At 42.8% G+C, this 18,583-nt stretch overlaps 2 protein-coding genes across 7 annotated transcripts in view; one reads left to right on the forward strand and one right to left on the reverse strand.

Moving 5' to 3' along the window:
• The window catches only part of R3HDM2 (R3H domain containing 2), a 162,935-nt gene extending 154,177 nt beyond the window's left edge, over positions 1–8,758 (reverse strand). For 4 of the 6 annotated variants that reach the window (XM_069079975.1, XM_069079969.1, XM_069079964.1 and 1 more), the window contains exon 1: positions 7,580–7,598. The gene's annotated coding sequence lies outside the window, so the exon portion shown is untranslated. Of the gene's footprint in view, positions 1–7,579; positions 7,599–7,891; positions 8,012–8,630 lie in introns of those variants that run through there. The other 2 variants (XM_069079941.1, XM_069079938.1) reach the window with 2 other exon arrangements.
• A 5,171-nt stretch (positions 8,759–13,929) lies between these two features.
• On the forward strand, positions 13,930–18,356 carry INHBC (inhibin subunit beta C). The gene is made up of 2 exons (XM_069081493.1): positions 13,930–14,826; positions 17,608–18,356. Exons 1-2 carry the CDS (start codon positions 14,490–14,492, stop codon positions 18,354–18,356), a joined length of 1,086 nt encoding a protein of 361 aa, XP_068937594.1. The 5' UTR covers positions 13,930–14,489.
• Positions 18,357–18,583: the final 227 nt, after the last annotated feature.

The raw sequence follows: 18,583 nt of genomic DNA on the forward strand, positions 1-18,583 counted from the left end.
ATGTGAATGTGTGTGTATATATATATATATATGTTTACAGTTATACATAGATAGAGGGCACAGGACCAATTTAACAGGAAGGAATGATACTTAAAAGGTGAAATTAAGAGGTGAGAGGGATATAATGAGAGGAGATGGGGAGAGAGAGATTGGGGTAAACTATCTCATACAGAAGAGGCAAGGGAAAATCGTTACAATGGAGGGGAAGAATAGGAAGGCAAAAGGGAATGGGTCAACCTTATTCCCATTGAATCTGGCTTGAGGAGGGAGTGAAATACACACTAAATAGGGTATCTCACCCTCCAGGAGAGTAGTGGGGGAAGGGGATGAGAGGGGGGATGATGGAAGGGAGGGCAGTCTGGGGGGGAGGGAAGTTGGAAGCACCCACTTTTGAAAAGGGATGGGATCAAAGTAGAGAATAGAACAAGTGGGAGGTGGGATAGGAGGGAGGGAAATATAGTCAGTCTTTTACAATATATCTACTGTTATTGTTTTGCATTAGCCACACATGTACAACCTATACTCAATTGTTTATCTTCCCAGTAAGGATGGGTGACAAGGAAGGAAGGGAATGAATCTGGAACTGAAAGTAATAAAATCAAATATTCAAATATATATGTGTGTGTGTGTGTGTATATATATATAAAAAGTCATTACACACACATATTTCTGCTGGTGCAAGTTGGACTTCCCTACAATGCATAACATGCCTGCCTGCCACCACTTGCTTATAGACTTCATCACTGATTTTGTGTTTTTTGTGTTTATTTGGAAAATAATGTATGACTTTTAACTGTTACACAATAAATGGAACATAAACAAAAAGGCTTTTCAAAATTTTCTTCCCTTCTTGCCTTATGCTTCCACCACCCCCTTATTTTTATTCAACACTCTCAACTGCACCCAAGGATGCTACCAACACAAGGGACCATGCCAGAGCTCCCCAGGGGGTTATATCACCCACCTGGGGAACCTCTTGGCCTCCTACCTCCAGGCTGCCTGTGCATGGACTCTTTCCCTTCTCATCTCTACCTCCTGGTTTCCTTCAAGCTCACCTTTTACAAGAAGACTTTGCCAGTCTCTAGTACCTTATCTCTGAGATTAGCCCCAATTTATTACGAAAATGTCATGTGTATCTTGTTTGCACATTAGTTCTTGGCATGGTGTTTCCCCTACACAGTAGACTGTGAGTTCCTTAAGAGCTGAAACTGTCTTTTGCCTTTCTTTATATCATCATGTCCTCAGGGCTTAGCACAATGCTAAGAAGACACTTAATAAATGTTTTGGGGGAATTTATTTTGCTGATGCTACATTTCAAGTTTTAAAGGTTTGCTGTTCATTTTAGTGGAGAGAAGGGGAGGAGAGGAAGATGTAAGAAGAAGCAGGGTAGGAATAATGTTTAAAAAAAGAAAAATGAGGAGTGAACAGAAGAAAAGTCAAGAGGAATCACAAACAGGACAGCTTTGAAAGTTACATGATAAATTTATTACGTACTTAAAAAGTAAGTTCTACATAAGAGATTCATGGTTTCATGTACAATGCCCTACTTCTCTGTTTCAATGTATATGGATATGTACATTTATTAAGTTCAGAATTATTAAAATTTTTTTAAAAATAATCTAATCCAGTCCCCTCATTTTATAGCTGAGGAAACAGGCCCAACTATAATAAGTGACTTGCCCAAGGTCACAACAGCAGTAAATGAGAGAAGCAAGATAGGAACTGCATCCTGACTCTTGGCCTAGCACTTGTTCCAGTACACCACAGTCCCAGCTCTGGAGACCTACCTGTGTAACTACTGCCAATCACTAGCTTGAGGCAGCAATGGTCAACCAGGGCCTTTCTCAATGACTATGAGTCCAGGGTTCCCAGTCTCCTATGTTCCTTCAAAAGCATGAGGAAAGACACCAGGTAAAAGACCAGAAGAAAGGCAGAGCTGGGATCTCCATCTGGAAAATCTCAAACGATTCTGACAACACAGGAGATTTTAGAGATAAAATGTGGAGATACACAAAGTACATCTGGATTGAAGTAGAATCCACAATTACTCCTTTTATACCCATAACCTCATGAAGAGGTGCTAAAAAGACCTCTGGAGGTTATTTTAATGAAGGGCTATCAGTCTGAAAGGTTTTAAGTATTAGAGGAAAGAGATGTATACTGAAAAAATCTAATACCTAAAAAGATGTCAAAACTGAGTGAATGAGGGTCTAAAGGATCTTTTTTGTCCAAAGCTGTTTCAAGAAATTGGGAAGTAGAGTCAAGATGGTAGAGCAGCAGGAAGCTGAAAGATTCCTCCCAAATCTTCAACATGAAGACTTAAAAAAGGCACCACATAAGGACAGCTAGATAGCTCAATAGATAAAGCACTGGCCCTGGAGTCAGGAGAACTTAAGTTCAAATTCTGCCTCAGACACTTACTAAATTGTGTGACCCTGGGCAAGTCACTTAACCCCGACTGCCTCCAAACAAAAAAAAAGGAAAAAAAGAAAATGCACCACATCAAATTCTAGTGAAGAAATCCAAGAAGAAGTTAGTGATTCATTTTTTTAGCCCAGATCAGCACAAGGAGAGAGAGAAGTCTGCAGATACTGAAAATGGAGACCCCCCCAAACTCATACCAAGACACCCCCAGACATATACACAAAAATACTTTGAACATCAAGGTTACACAGGTAGTCAAATCAGATGAGGCCTGCGAGAGGCTCTATTATGTCTTCATGATCTTAACAGAAGAATGGAAAGGAAGAGGAATACACTGGATGAAAGGAATGGCATTTGTTAAGGGAAAATTAAGTGACCAGGGTGCACAATCTATACAAACAAGCAGGAGGGAAATAAAGGCAGCAGGTAACACTTGAACCTTCCTCTCATAGGAACTTGTGAGAAGAGAGAAGAATACTCATACACACGTAGAGTTGGGTACAGAAATACATTTCACTCAGTGAGGAAATAAGAGGGAAAAGGGACAAAGAAGAAAAGGGGAACTAGAATTGGAGGAAAAGTAGATTAAGGGAGGAATTAGTCCTAAAAGCAAATTCTAAGAATGTACAAAAAATATTTATAACTATTTTGTAGGTAGAAAGAATGGGAACTGAGGAGGTACCCATCAAATGGGGAATTGATAAACAAATTGTGGTATAGAAATGTGAGGGAATACTACTTTGGATAGAAGAAATAATAAAGGGAATGGTTTCAAAGACTGATACAGAGTGAAGCAAACAGAAAGAAAACAAATTATACAATGACAACATCATTATAAAGACAAACTACTTCAAAAGAATTAAGAATCTATTTGGTGTGATGATCATCCATGATTTCAGAAGACTAATAATGAAACATGCTGCCCACCTCCTGATAGGAAGGTGAAGGACTTGGAGTGCAGAATGAGAGGGCTCTCAATTTGGATGGGGAGTTGAGGTAGGAGGTGAAAAGGCAGATTTTTGCTCACTGAAAAAAATATGTATGTATATGTAAATAACTTTTTAAAAAGAAATAAGTAATTGACAAAGGAACTTTGACAAAGAGAAGAATAAAAACCTCAGAACAGGTGCTATAAGACTGAGTTGGCAACAACTGCAAGAATTAAGGCTAGCCACTAAAGGAATTTAGGCGGAAATTTTTAAATAGGGGTGCTGAAGAGGTAGTTGAAGGAACACACCAAAACCAATGGCTATGAGGAGAGTTTCTAAAATTAGACTCACCAACTGTTTTTGCACATAGACACACGATTCCAATTTCACTACTCTTCCATTTCCTAACAATCAGTATGGAACACATTCAAGAAGTATTACTCCCTAGATTAATAATACTGTCAGTCATAAATTTTTCCAACCCACTCTATAAATGAGAAAACTGAGGCCACTGGGAGTCTAAAGTCATATAGCTAGTAATAAATGGGAAAGCCAAAACTCGAACTGACTCTAAGTACAGAGCTCTTGCCATGCTTCCTCTTTTTAGCTCTGGGTACCTTTCCCCTTAACATCTCCAGTCCTCACCTTGAACACTTGAACAACCCTTCACTTCTGGTTTGGATAGACAAGGGCTATATGAGGCAGACCAATAAGTACTATGGCTACTAAAGAGAACAGAAATGCCCTTTTAAACAAATTTGATTATGTAGTAAAGAAATTAAACTTCTCTATATAATGTGGTACTTTAAGACATCTAACCCCTAATGCTTAGTTCCAATAGAAAGCAAGTTAGAGAGAAGTTCCAATTCATTTTCATGGATTGAAAAGACATTTCTAGGACTTGTAACAATGTGCTGATGTCCTTTTCATATCACTTTAATACTTAAATAGATTTACTATTTCACCAATGGGAATATTCTCTCCAAAGATGCAGATCCCCATCTATACTTTCTAATCCTGTTTGATTCTTATCCATATCTTCCTACAAATCCTCTATAGGGAGGTCCTAACATGCTGGGGGCCATCTTTTAAGTTCACCTGACACTACACAGATAACAATAACCCACAGAGGTTGTGACTGCACACGGTAATAACGTTTATAAATAAAACCACTTTAAAGCCTGCAAGGCACTTTGAATATATTGGCTCATGTGAGCCTCAAAACAACCATGTGAGATAGGTGCTGGAATCATAATTATACCCATTTTGCAGAAAAGAGGCTTACAGAATGGTTAAGTGACTTACCTACATTTCCACAGTTGGGATGAAATCTGAATCTGAGCTCTCTCGACCCCAAGCCCAGTACTCTAACCACTGGGCAGCACATGCCTCCCTTTACAACAGTCATTTTAATGAAGAGGGAATTCCCGGAAAAATGCTGGAAACAATCTTGTCTTCAACTTAAAGCCTTAGAGACCTGCTTCTAGCACTAAAGAGGTTTAGTGACTTGCCCAGGGTCTCACAGTCAAGAGAGTAATAAAATTATTTATCAAAAAATAAAACTGTACTCATTGCTCATCTTTCTTCCACATGTGCCACACAAATGGATCAATGTTGCCTTATGTCCTATTTTGTATCCACAATGATCTGTATTTGTATATACATACATATACATATCCACAGACATACCCACATATACACACACACATACCACATATGTGAGCTCTACAGAGACAAGAGCCACATCTTAATGACTTTAGTATCTATGTACACATTAAAAGTGCTTAATAAAATGATGGTTGAATTGAATTGACAAAAACATAAAAATTAAAGTTTACAGTGTTATTTCAACTGCCATGGAAATATCATGTTATCAGTACCCTAGAACAGACTTAAGATAATCCAAAACTCTGTGGTCTCCAAATTTTTTGGACTATGTGAGTCCTAATATGCAACCTTCCTTCCTCATGGCAGAGGAGAAGTTACTGCACCAGCCTCAGTTCTGCTCCCAGCATCTCTACAAAGTGCTGAAAAGTTGTATCCTAGAGATGCAGGAGAAATGATCAAGGTAATGACAGTCCCCAAGAACTATCCCATTCAATCCACTCTAGCAAGGTCAAAAAAAGGTAACAGAGGTCCTAAACAAGAGCCAAGAAATCAAAAAGTAAATTCAGGATAACCCATGGTACTCAGGAAGCCTTCTCTTTTTTCCACTTTAAATATAAATTGAATGTAAGTTGTTTATAAAACATTTTTTAAAGGGGGAAGAAAAGACTGGGAAAACGAGAGAAGTCAAAATTGCTTGAAATTCATTCATTCTGGTACTTTTAGGGAAAGCTGTCCTCGAGAGATAAGAAGCCTGGGGAAACGAGGGAGGAAGCTTCAGAGTTTCTATGCAATTGTCTCCAAATGAGCATAGAAAGGACTAGCACACACGTGTGTTAGTGTTTTCTTTATGTAGATCTGATTAAAAATTGGGGAAATCTCTCTGATTCTTGACTGATGAAAGGAAATTGTGCAGGAGAAGACACTTTGAACTTTAAAAAAAATGTGGGAGACCCCAGTCTTACACCCCAAAACTTACACACCTTCCTTCTACTGGAATACTCAAGTTCGAGAAACTGAAGTCAGCCTTATACAACAGTATTCACAGAACACCACAATACCACGCCACCATCATTACCACTACCACATCCACCATCCCTCCATACCCTTTTCCCATCAGGAAGTAGACGAAATTATTTTTCTTATTAGATAATCCAGCAAGGTTCAAGGGAAGACCCTGAGCCTAGGAGTAAAATTCTAAACCTTGAGTGACGGAAATTATTCTGCCCCTAAAAACATTACCACTTTCACACACTTCTTTGACCCACCATCCTCACTCCTTTAAAATGGACTTCAACCAAAGACCTGTAAGCACTAATAGACCACATTAATACCGGCCATTCTTTAGAAAAGCTGCCCAAGATTTCAATCTCATGACTAGAACTGAAGAACCCATTTTTATACATTTGGATCAATTTATTCTTTGATGTCATATTTCCACATAACAGCAGCAAACCTACATGTGAACTTGGATAATAAAATTTTCAAAACTGATTACTCCTTGGGAAAAAAGTTTAGGGACTCATCTCTATTAGTAAACATTTAATAAATGTTTGCTGAACAAATATATGAATGCCTCTTACTATCAAACACAATCAGTTGGAATGTCAGTCTTGTAATTAAAGATACTCTGTCCTCCCCATCCCCATGGACAATAAAAATGGAAGAATGCAATTGAAACATGGGTTGATACAACCAGTTTCCACTAGAATTTTTTTTCTCCTTGCACACTAGTAAGTGTCATTAACAGGTGTAAGACATAGGGTGGGAAGAAGACAGAGAGAAAGAATATATGTTGAATAGTAAAAAGTCACCAATGACTGTATCTTGTGGCACTGATGCCACAAGTTGCCTATCCCACACAGAATAATCAGACCACGGATGTTTTTAGTGGGACTCCACAAGTCTCAATAAAAGTGATGTAGACTGGGGTCTCCCACATTTTTTTTTAAGTTCAAAGCGTCATCTCCACAATTTTCTGGTTGCCTCCTTTCATCGGTCAACAGTCAGAGAGATTTCCCCAATTTAATCAGATCTACATGAAGAAAACACTAACTTAACCCAATTTAGAGATGAATTTAGAAATATCCTCAGTTTCAATGTCTTTATCACACTTCAGAAGTTAGCTGTTTCTTACTATCACCATTACTACAATACTATTTCATTGACTTAAACTGCAGAAATAACCTGCGATGAATATTTAAATAACTCACTTTTGGCCCTGAAGGATACAGAACTGCTTTCAGGAGCCCAAAAGTGACTCCATCAAACTGAAAGGGGCCTTTGGGATTCTCCAATCCAAGAGTAGATGAAGTTTTTCCTGCCCTGGAAATGCCACACTGCCTCCCTGCAAACACCCCTTTAGAAACTCCGGGGCACTGGCAGAGTGTAAAGCACTTCAAGCCCTCTGACTCCCAATTCCTCCCGGGCTCTGCCCAAGTGGGCACAGGGCAAGGAGAGCGGCAGCCCGGGCAGCATCTCCCCCTCCCCCCTTCCTGTCGCGGCTATACACGAGGGAACGACGCTTCTCCAGACCCGCCTGTCCAGCCACAGGTGCCCCCCCACGGCCCGGCCCCCGAGGCCTCCCTCCAAGCCGAGGGGCGCCCCCACTCGAGGCTCACCTCCGGTGCCCCCTCCCTGGCGCCAGGGGCTGGCCCCTTCGGGAGTCCCCGTCCTCATCTGCCTCCACCGCGGGTCTGGACCCCCTCCCCCAGCCCCAGGGCGCCTGAGCCCGGCCCTCCCCCAGGGTCCCCCTCCCTCACTGTTGTGGCCCCCAGGGGCCGCGCGCGCTACCCCTCACTCACGCTTACTCCCGGGGGAGGGGGTTGCGCTGCGCAGCCCCCTCCCCACTCTCCGTCCCCTTCCTCCCCTCTGCCCCGCTCCCCTTCCCGCCCCTCCCCTCTCACGGGCCCCGGCCCTGCCTGCCTCCTCACCGGGCTCCGGCTCCGGCCCGTCCGGGCGGCGCGCTCCCGGGGGCGGGTTCTTCTTAGCGGGGTTTCCCCCGGGGCCCGGGGCAGGGGGAGGGGGCCGGGCCAGGCCGGGCCGGGGAGGGGGGGAGGGGGAAGGGGCTGGGGGAAAAGGGGGAGGGGAAGAAGGGGGAGAAAAGGGGAGAAACCAAACCCGGAAAGGGGAGAAAAGGGGGGGGAAAAACCAGAAGGGGAAGAAAGGCCCAGAGTCCGCCCCCTCCCCCCCGCTGCGGCCTGCGCGCTACGTCACCGCGCTCTGCGTCCTCGTCACCGCGGCCTGCGGTCTGCGCGTCACCGCGGCCTGCGTATCCCTCCCTTCGCGCCCCCCTCCCCCCCACGGCCACCATGCTCACCCTCGCACACCTGCTCCAGCCTCCTCCGTGCTGACCCCCTCCCCACCCTGGCGTTACCTTGGGAACGGTGGGAGGCAGGCCGAGCTCCCCAGCTCCACTTTAATAAGCGCATTGGGGTCCTGGGGACCTCCCAAGCACCCCAACCCACGAGGATCCCTGCATCGCCAGGCTGTCTTGCCGAGCCGTGGTCCTTTTCCCACCAAGATCCATCCGTCCAAGTTCTGTCCCTCCCGGACTGAAGATGGTCCTTTGGCATTGATGGTTTTGGCTTTCTCTCCCTCCTCCCCTGACTTCCTTCAAGGCTGCACCTCCCGGCTTCCCAGGCTCCCTTCAAGTCCCAGCTACAATCCCACCTGCTACTGATCCCGATCTCTTCTACTTCCCGATCTCTTCATTCTAGTGCCTTCTTCTCTCTTCAGCTCCCTGAGAACTGGGACTGCCTTTTATCTTTTCTTTGTATACCCAGTCCCTAGCATATAGGAGGCGCTCAATAAAAGTTTATTGGCTAACTCACTTCCACCCTTAGCTAAAATCCCACCTTCTGTTAAAAAAACCTTTCTCAGCCCTCCTTAATCTTGTGCCTCCCCTCTGAGATTACTCCTGTTTATCCTCTGTTTATCATATTCGAACATACTTGTCTCTCCCATAAGAAAGTGAGCTCCTTGAGGGCAGGGACTGGTTTGTGCCTTTATTTGTACCCCCCCGCTCTCAGTACTGTGCTTGGCGCGTTGTAGGGATTAATAAATGCTTGTTGACTTGTCTTATTAACTCGTGGCTTCCTTGTTGCCTGAGTTCCTCCAAATCCAAAGCCTCTATCTAGCAAAAAATCTTACTTAATAGGAGAAACACTATTGCAGAATAGTACTTACTACCTGACATTAACATAATATTTTAAGTCAACAAGCATTTGTTTTTTAATTTATTTTTAGTTTTCAACATTCACTTCCCTAAGATTCTGAGTTCCAAATTTCCCCCACACACAAGCATTTATTAAGCTCGTACTGTAGACTAGGCACTGTGTTGATGGAGAAAGGCAAAAAGAGTCCTTGCCCTCAAGGGGCTCACAGACTAATGGGGGAAGCAACATAGAAAACGACTGTGTCCAAACAAGCTACATATGGGATAAAGTGGTTAGCTCAGAGGGAAGACAGTAACATCCACGGGGACCAGCATGAGCTTTTTGGGTTTACAAAATGCTTTCTATGCAGGTTCTTTCCTGATCCTGTGAGGTAAGAGCACATCTCCTCTGTCTCTACCTCCACTATTTTCATTTTGCTTGAAAGACAGCAAGATGAAATAGTACAAAACTGTACCAGAGAAAGAAGACATGGAGTCTAACCCAACCATGACTCTACTCTACCCATTCTATTACTTGATATGTCACTTTTCAGCTGTAGCTTTCTCATCTGTAAAATGGGGTTAAAGATACTTAACTTTGCCTATGTTGCTGGGTTTTTGTAAAGTTCAATTGAAATTAAAAGTGGACAGGCTTCTCTAAACTGTGTTGTTATAATTTCTATCTCCTCCAGGGAGCCCCTGAGGGAGAAGAGAAAGCCTTGGGGTTGATGGTATCATCTAGGGGCAACATTCTCCTGAATGAGTATGGACTTGTTAAGTAGTTAGGAATTCTAAGTGCAGGAAAAAAAAAATTCAAGTGAGAGGCAATGGTTGGAATATTGAAAGGCTAAGGAAGAGCACATCCCTCATGGTAAAGGAATGGTGGGTCAAAGGAATCCTCACCCCAGTTTGGTTCCCTGAAACAAAACCTCAGTCACACCATCCTAGTTACAACTTTGGATGTGAGAGAAGCAGGGAGTTATCTTCCACCCAGTGTGTGTGTGGGGGGGGGGGGGGGGGGAGGGAACGACAACGAGAGAAAATAATAAATCTTATCACTGGGATTCCTATAACCCAAGCAGCAGAACCATCTCTAAGTATGAGCCATCCCTAGTGTAAAAACCTCTTTCCTAGCACACAGATTCTCTATCTGAGACAATTTTTGCTTAGCCTTATCTCTCTTTCTATGAACTAACCCATTGTGGAAACACCTGGCCAGTGCCTAAGTGTTCTTTCCAGAAAAACTCAAACTACAACAGAGATTAGGAATATTTGCAGAATGAGTCAAAGAGTGATGAGAGAATAGGATTAAAGGAAGGGGGATGAAGAGGTCAATGTTGATAGAGAAACAAAGATGAGAAGTGATATAAGGAGACATTTTAGCAGTAAATTAATGGTATGCAAATGCTTCTTTTATGGCATATTACAATTATTTCCTAATTAATTTTCCTGTTTTAGGCTCTCCTGTCTCCAACCATCTTTCACTCAAATAGTCAAAATACCCAAAATATATGAGTGATTCCAGTGATGTAGATGTTTCCTCCAGTAATGCAACATTGTGGACCATCAGTGTCTGCCCATCCTGGGTGACTCTTGTACAAGACTTCTCACAAATAGCCACAGAGGGTGCACCCAACATTCTGGAAGCTTTATTCACTTTCTCCTAACATTTAGAGGATATCAAACTCAGGTTTTTCCTCCCTCACCCTTAACAGTTGACTCATCCAACTTCTTTTATTTCCCTAATAACATCTCGGATATCCTTTACTTCTTTGATGTCTTTTACTTCTGATACCCGTTATGGCCTCCATTCTGCAGGGCATTAATTTTTTTTTTATTTTTTTTGGGGGGAGGCATTAATTTTTATACTATAGAGACTGTTGTTTTGTTCTATAGCCATACAACAAGAGGTAGAATATTAGCATGTAAAAGGTAACCCTTTGCTTCCAGAAGAAGTTTGGGGTCATTAAAAGAGCTTTATACTCTCCTAAAGGCAATCCAGGCTACTCTTTTACTCCTGTTTAGTTCTGGGACCAATTTATCAACTATTTGTACTATTTATCCTACATATACTATGCACATATATCTCCCTGTTTTATGCCTTGCCTCACATTTATCACCATTGGGTGACTGAACAAAGTTATCTCTGTTGTTATACCTTTCAAGAAATCTTGGGGCGGCCAGGTAGCACAGCGAGTGGGAGCACCGGCTCCAGTGTCGGGATGACCTGGAGATCGAATCCCAGGCTCAGACGCTTAGCACCCACCCAGAAACACCTGGCCGTGTAACCTTGTGCAAGTTACTTAACCCCAATTGCTTAGGGGGTGGCCAGGTGTCTCAGCGAGTAAGAGCACCGGCTCCAATGTCGGGATGACCTGGATCAAATCCGGGCTCAGATACTCAGCACCACACCCAGAAATAACTGACCATGTAAACTTGAGCAAGTTACTTAACCCCGATTGCTTTAAAAAAAAAAAAAGAAATCTTGAATTATATTGGTATATGGATGGAAACCATCCTGTTGAAAGAGAGCCTTTAGGGCAATGTTTTACTATATTGGATTCCAGATCAAGTGGATGTTTTCATAATTAACAAAGAGTGAGATCTTGTATTCTCTACATCTTACAGTCAATTGTTGGATGGGAAAGAAAGAATACCCTCTCTGAGGATGTCATTAATACCTGTGTGGATGATTCTTACAAACTGACAAAATAATCTTCCTAAATCACAGGTCTGACTGAGTTATTCCTCCTGCTTAGGAAACTCTGTTGCTGCTGGTGTTCAATTTTGTCCAACTCTTTGTGACGCCATTTGTGGTAGTTTGCTATTTCCTCCTCCAGCTCTTTTGACAGATGAGAAAATGAGACAAACAGGGTTAAGTTACTTGCCCACTGTCTCCCAGCTAGTTCGAGTTTCTGAGGTCACAGACCTGGCACTGGATAATCCACTATACCACACCTTATATTAAAAACAAGGCAAGGCAATAAGCATTTAGTAATTGCCTACTACGTGCTATTGTTCAGTTGTTTCAATTGTATCTGACTCTTTGTGACCCCACTTGGGGTTTTCTTGGCAAAGATACTTGAGTGTTTTGCTATTTCTTTCTCCAGCTCATTTTACAAATGAGGAAACTGAAGCAAACAGGGTCAAGTGAGTTGCCCAGGGTCACACAGCTAGTGTCTGAGGCCAGATTTGAACTCACAAAGGTGAGTTTTCCTACCTCCCAGGTCCTGTGCCACCTAGCTACTTGGTAGCTCCCTATTACTTCTAGGATGAAACAGAAGTTCCTCAGCATGGTATGAAAAACCTTCATATAATCTGGCTCTATCCATATTTATTTCACTCCCTTTATCAATAAATCCATTCATCATTCAAAAAGCATTTATGAAGGGCCTACTATGTGCGAAGCACTAGGGATATAAAGACAAAGATTAAACAATTCTCAGCCTCAAGGAGCTATTCCATCCTTCCATCAGTGGAAGCAATGTATACACACTGAGGTGTATAGTGGGTTTGGTTTGAATGTTTAGCTTCCACCTGAAGATGAATGTGTGAGAATGGGCAGGGCCCATCCCTTGGACAGCTAAGTAGCACAGTAGATAGAGTACTGGGCCTGGAGTCAGATTAGACTGATACTAATACTTATATTACATATTATATTATATTACTGATACTAATAGACTTAATAACATACTAGACCTGATTTTGCCTCCAACTTCAGATACTTACCAGCTGTGTTAACCTGGGTAAGTCACTTAGCCTCTGTTTGCCTCTTCTATAAAATGGGGATAATAGCAGAACCTACATTCCAGGGTCGTTGTAAGGATCAAATGGGATAATAAAGTATTTACCATAGTACCTGGAACATAGTAAGCACTACATAAATGCTAGCTATTATTATTATTCAATGAGTCCTCCTGGTAACTTCCAGAGACATGTATGGCTCAGTGTTAAAGGGCTTGGAACATGGGATGATGCAGCAAACCCTGATTGGTTCTGCCTCCACCCCATCTTCCCCCAGCCCTATCCCCTCCGCCCATATTCCCACGTGATAGCTAAAAAGAGAGAGTTCAGAAAGGATTGGCTGCTAAACCAGTAAGAGCCACCAACTCAAGAAGGGACTTTGCCCTCTGGTGCTCTGGTATCTCTCTGTCTCACTCTCTCCCTGCCCCACTCTTCACATGAGGTATCTTGAAATGGTTTACACATGCAACTAGTACACAAGAGTGGTCCAGGTGAGCTTAAGGCTGGATCTCAAAGCCCTAGCTTCCTCTCTTATTTTGGGTTTCTTACCTGAGCATATTCAACAGAACATCCATCCCGAGATGGACATTTCCAGCATCGGAGGCAGTCTTTTGAGTTTGAGAAGTGAGTCACTGTGGATTCTTCATTCACTGCTGGCTGCACAGTGGGAGGTACCCCTGTACTAAGAAATTATGCGCTTTAAGAAATGATGAGCAGGATGCTTTCAGAAAAATCTGGGAAAACTTATATAAATATACAAAATGAAGTGAGCAGAACCAGGAGAGCAATGTGTACAGTAATAGCAATATTAAACAACAAACGATTGTGAATGACTTAGGTATTTTCAGCAATACAATGATCCAAGACAATTCTGAAGGATGTATGATAAAAATTGCTATCCACCTCCAGAGAAGGAACTGATAGAGTCTGAATGCAGATTGAAGCATTTTTTAAAACTTTTTTATTTTTCTTGTTTGTTTGGTTTTGATCTGTGTTTTCTTTTGCAACATCACTAATATGGAAATGTTTTGTGTGACTACACATCTATATAAAATTACCTGCCTTCTCAAGGGGAGGGAAACAATTTGGAACTCAAAATTTAAAAAAAAAAGAATGTTAAAAAAATTTTGCATGTAGTTGAGAAAAAACTTTAATGCTTGTTAATTTAAATTAAATCATGCAAATTAGAATTTCTTATTTGAGGGTCAATCTTTAAAGTAGTCTGTTACTGGAGGGCTTGGATCCATCTTCCCTTTCTCAATTCTCTGAGTATTTTGTGATAGAGGAGAATTTCACCTCTAACCTTTGCTCCCAGAGCAGGCAGCTAACATAAATGGTAATTGCCTACCTTCCAAAATTGATTGACGGAACTTTCGCTCTTTCCAAACAAACCGCCCCCCACCCCAGTCCCTGCTTTGTACTTTAGTTACTTATCAGTTGCCAATGTCTGACAGGTTCTAGTGTTGGTCTTCTCCTTCTCAAGCCAGATGTGTGGCCACCATCTCCCCTGCAGAGAAGAATCATGCCAACTGGGCACACACCCTTTGGTGTGGACTCTAGCATTTAAAACTCAAGTCTCACAGTGGCTGAAGCCCTAAGCCCCAGATTTCAGGTATTTCTTCCGGCAGACAATGGCCTCCGTTCTATTCCTGGGTCTCTTGCTCCTGATTCCAACTGCAGCAGGCACAAAATGGGGTGGTAGTCAATGTCCAGCATGTGGAGTGCCCGGTTCAGATCCTGAAGGGCAACGAGAACTGCTACTCAATCTGGCAAAGCAAAGTATACTGGATAAACTGCACTTAACTCAGCGCCCGACATTGATCCAGCCTGTGTCCAGAGCCACCCTTCGGACTGCACTGTGGCGTCTCCAGGGTCCCAGGGGAAGAATTTTGTCTGGGAGCAGTTTAGGGGTTTCTGGGATTGGAGTTGAGGAACAGGAGTACGAGATCATCAGTTTTGCTGAGACAGGTAGGTGTGGGAACTGAGATATACAAACTCTTCTTAAAAATAGAACAATCCAACAATGCAGCAGAACTACTTCTAAAAGTAATAACAATTCAGCCCTCTCACCTCCTTCCCCAACCTTTTCCCTTGTCCCATTGGGAATCTTATATAATACAACCTCCTGCCATTCTCAGATTTGGCACCAAAAAAAAAAAAAGTAGAGGTCAATATCCAGAACCCTTTCTATTTCATCTACTCATTCCTTACTCTACCCACTTCATGCCCTAGACAGCCCTTAACCTAGTTCCTAGGATGACCTGAACAAGTATGGGGGGTATGATAGGACCTCTGAAGAAAGACAGAAAAAACAGAAGAGGAGAGGGTAAATAAAGTCATGCCCATACCTTAGTGATTTTAGGAACCAGACAACAGAGACCCCAGTGATGCCCTCCACAGCTGCCTACTGAAGGGAGGGTATTGTGATCTCAGGCCAATCCTTAGGCTTGAGAATTGGGACTACAATGAAATAAAAATACCTAGATTTGGAGTTAGAAGATCTGGGTGGAAATCCCAGCTCTGATACTTAGTATCTATCTAGCCTTGGGAAAAGCCACTTCACTTTTCTGGATCTCAGATTCAAAATCTTTAAAATGAAGGAGTTTGACACCCTGATTTTTAAAGTATTTTTTATAGTCTTAAATCCTATGAATTCCTATAAACTGGGTCTGGTAACTCATGGCTGGGTTTGCCTACTGTGTAGCCTAATGAGCCTCATTGACCCATTATTGGCTAAATGGGTAGGTTTTAAGAGACTTTGGAATCTCAGAATTGGGGGAAACTACTAAATTTAAAAGGAAGCACCTTTCTTCCTTTTCCAGAATCATGGTGTGGAGTGTGGAGACAGAGGAAAAAGAATCCTAAAAAAAGAAAAAGGGAATAGGAGCCAGGGAAAAGAGTTTCAGTTTGGGAAGTCACGAGGATTATTAGTTGAGCCAAAGGGCAGTCAATTGTCACATCTTTTCTAGTAGCATTGGTGGCATTGATGTGACTATCATTCCTAGAACATGAGTATAACCATCACCAGGTGGCAAGGCAGGATTGTCAATTACCACTGAACCAAGGGAATTGTCTGACCTATCAGGGAAATGCCTCCCCCATCCCTCTGTATGGACAGGGCTTACTGGAAAACTCACTCCCCCTTCTGGGGCATAGATTTTCTTTCAAACCCATTGTACCTTCTAAGGGAAGAAAAATTGCTACCCATCTATCTCACCTACCATACCTGTGGGATTATACTAGCTTGAATTTACCAGTGTTATCTTCCTGGTGATAGCCTCCTTTTTTCATTCCAGGCACTCATTAAAACAGCCTAAGAAACCCAATAAATAAATTTCTATTAAATGTGTAGCTAGCAAACTTCAAATTGAGTTTACAAAAATCTCCATAATTTAAACCATTATTTAGTGCATTTTATGAGAAGTACATTAAAAAAAATCTAATTTGAAAGGAACAGGTAAGGAGCAAATTAGTTTGTACATGCCTAGATAACTTATAAGGTAACTAGAAATCGGATAAGCAGCTTTCTCCGAGAGCAGAAGGGATTACCTACTCCCAGGACAGGATTAATCCTGCCCCACTATCTGTGATCTGGACAACTTTTTCTTCTAGCCATGACTCCCCTTCATGCTGGCCCAATTCTCCAGCAGGTCTTCATGACTAATCTTTTAGCAACTGCTCCCCATGTCTGTTTGCTGGAACCTATCAGGTTAAGATGGCATCCTGCTCTCATTCCCTCTAGTGCTTTTCCAAAGTCAGAGTCAAGGGTAGAATGTGAGAGTCTTGATCCAGCAGCAGGTCAATTCCTTTCTCTGTGGTTAAGGTTCTGGCCATAAGAGCAAAAGTTGGTGGTTGTTGGGGAAGATGTCAAGATATTTGCACTTGGTAGGCCCAGATTTCCTAGTAGATAATTGGATGGGATGTGAATGGTCTGGGACCAACTAAATTAGTAAGTTAAATAAGTTTTCTCTCACCCACCATTCAGAATAGCTCAGACCAAAACTGAATAACATTACCCTCCACTCCCATCCCAGGGAGTGGGGAAGACAAAATTATGAGAGGACCTTGGTGATGGCATTTGTCATAGAGTAACATATGTCTAACAAGATATTGGACAAAAAGGCCAGGACTTTACAAGGTAATTTTGGTATTAAATGATTGGTTGGAGGGGTTTTTTTTGGTTTGTTTTCCAAAAAAGGATTGTGTACTGAATGAGTTCCCCATTCCCCACAGAGAAGAGACTAAAAAGACTGAACCTGTAGCAGAAAGATTTGGGTTAGACCTTAGAAGGAGATGTCTTATGATTAGAGAGACCTGAGGACAAAAAGGATTCATAGCATAGATGGAAGGGAAGATAGATTAAGGCTTCTGAAGAAAAGACTGGGAAGAAAGGGGCTACTCTGAAATAGCTGACATTTATATAAAACTTTAACATCTATAGAGCTGTTTACAATTCTCATTTGGTCCTCACCTGGAAGAAGTGAAGTGAGGAAACACAAAAAGTATGGTCAAAAAGGAAGGGCTGATTCTTTTTTTTTTTTTTTGGGGGGGGGGGAAGGTAAGGCAATTGGAGTTAAGTGACTTGCCCAAAGTCACACTCTTGTCAAGTGTCTGAGGCTGGATTTGAACTCAGATCCTGCTGACTTCAGGGCAGGTGCTCTATTCACTGTACCACCTAGCTGCCGCAGGGCTGATTCTTTAATGAATCGATAGGACAGCCAGGATGACTGTTGCCCCCTTTTTCTATAGGCCATTCTACTGCCAATAGGACCCGGACAGTGCTGGATTTCCGACTCTCCGCAGATCAAACCAGTGCTAACTTTGAGGTCGTCCAAGCCAGGCTGGGTTTCTTCTTGCAGATTCCTTCCAATGGCACATGGAGTATACATGTGAAGGTCCTGGTACCTGGGCCACAGGATGCCAACCTCAATTTGACCACCCAGCAGCTAGAGGTAGATTCCAGTGGCTGGTACCAGTTCCTCCTGGGACCGGAGGCTCAGGCTGCATATAGTCAGGGGCACTTAACCCTAGAATTGGAGCCCAAAGGCTGGGGAGCCCAGAGCCCAGTTGTCTTGGACAAGGATGCCCAACAGCCCTTTATAATAGCTCGGGTGAGAATAGGAAAAAAGCACCAAATTCATCGTCGAGGCATTGAGTGCCAAGGTGGGTCTCAAATGTGTTGTCGACAAGAATTCTTTGTAGATTTCCGGGAGATAGGCTGGCATGACTGGATCATTCAGCCTGAAGGTTATGCTATGAACTTCTGTACCGGGCAGTGCCCACTACATGTAGCAGGCATGCCAGGAATTGCGGCCTCTTTCCATACTGCTGTGCTCAACTTGCTCAAGGCTAATGGGGCCCCAGGAACAGCTGGAGGAGGCTCCTGCTGTGTGCCCACTGCCCATCGACCTTTGTCCCTTCTCTACTATGACCGTGACAGCAACATTGTCAAGACTGACATCCCAGACATGGTGGTGGAGGCCTGTGGCTGCAGTTAATGTTTATAAAGGGAGAGGAGGACATGGAGAAGGGGATACTTACATATGGATTCCCTTCTCACCTCACCTCAGGCAGGTTGTTCACAAATTTCTGCCCCAACCAAGATGGGGATTCCTCTTTCCCAACACAATTCTGGAAATCCTTCCACTCTCACCCTGGGTATTCTATTGAGGCAGCTGGTGGTACATAAAGCACTGGGCCTGGAATCAGGAAGACCGAGTTCAAA

Source organism: Petaurus breviceps, unplaced genomic scaffold (genome assembly GCF_028583685.1).
Source record: "Petaurus breviceps papuanus isolate PSGF00001 unplaced genomic scaffold, PetGlider_PUasm1.0 154, whole genome shotgun sequence".
Classification (NCBI taxonomy): Eukaryota; Metazoa; Chordata; class Mammalia; order Diprotodontia; family Petauridae; genus Petaurus; species Petaurus breviceps.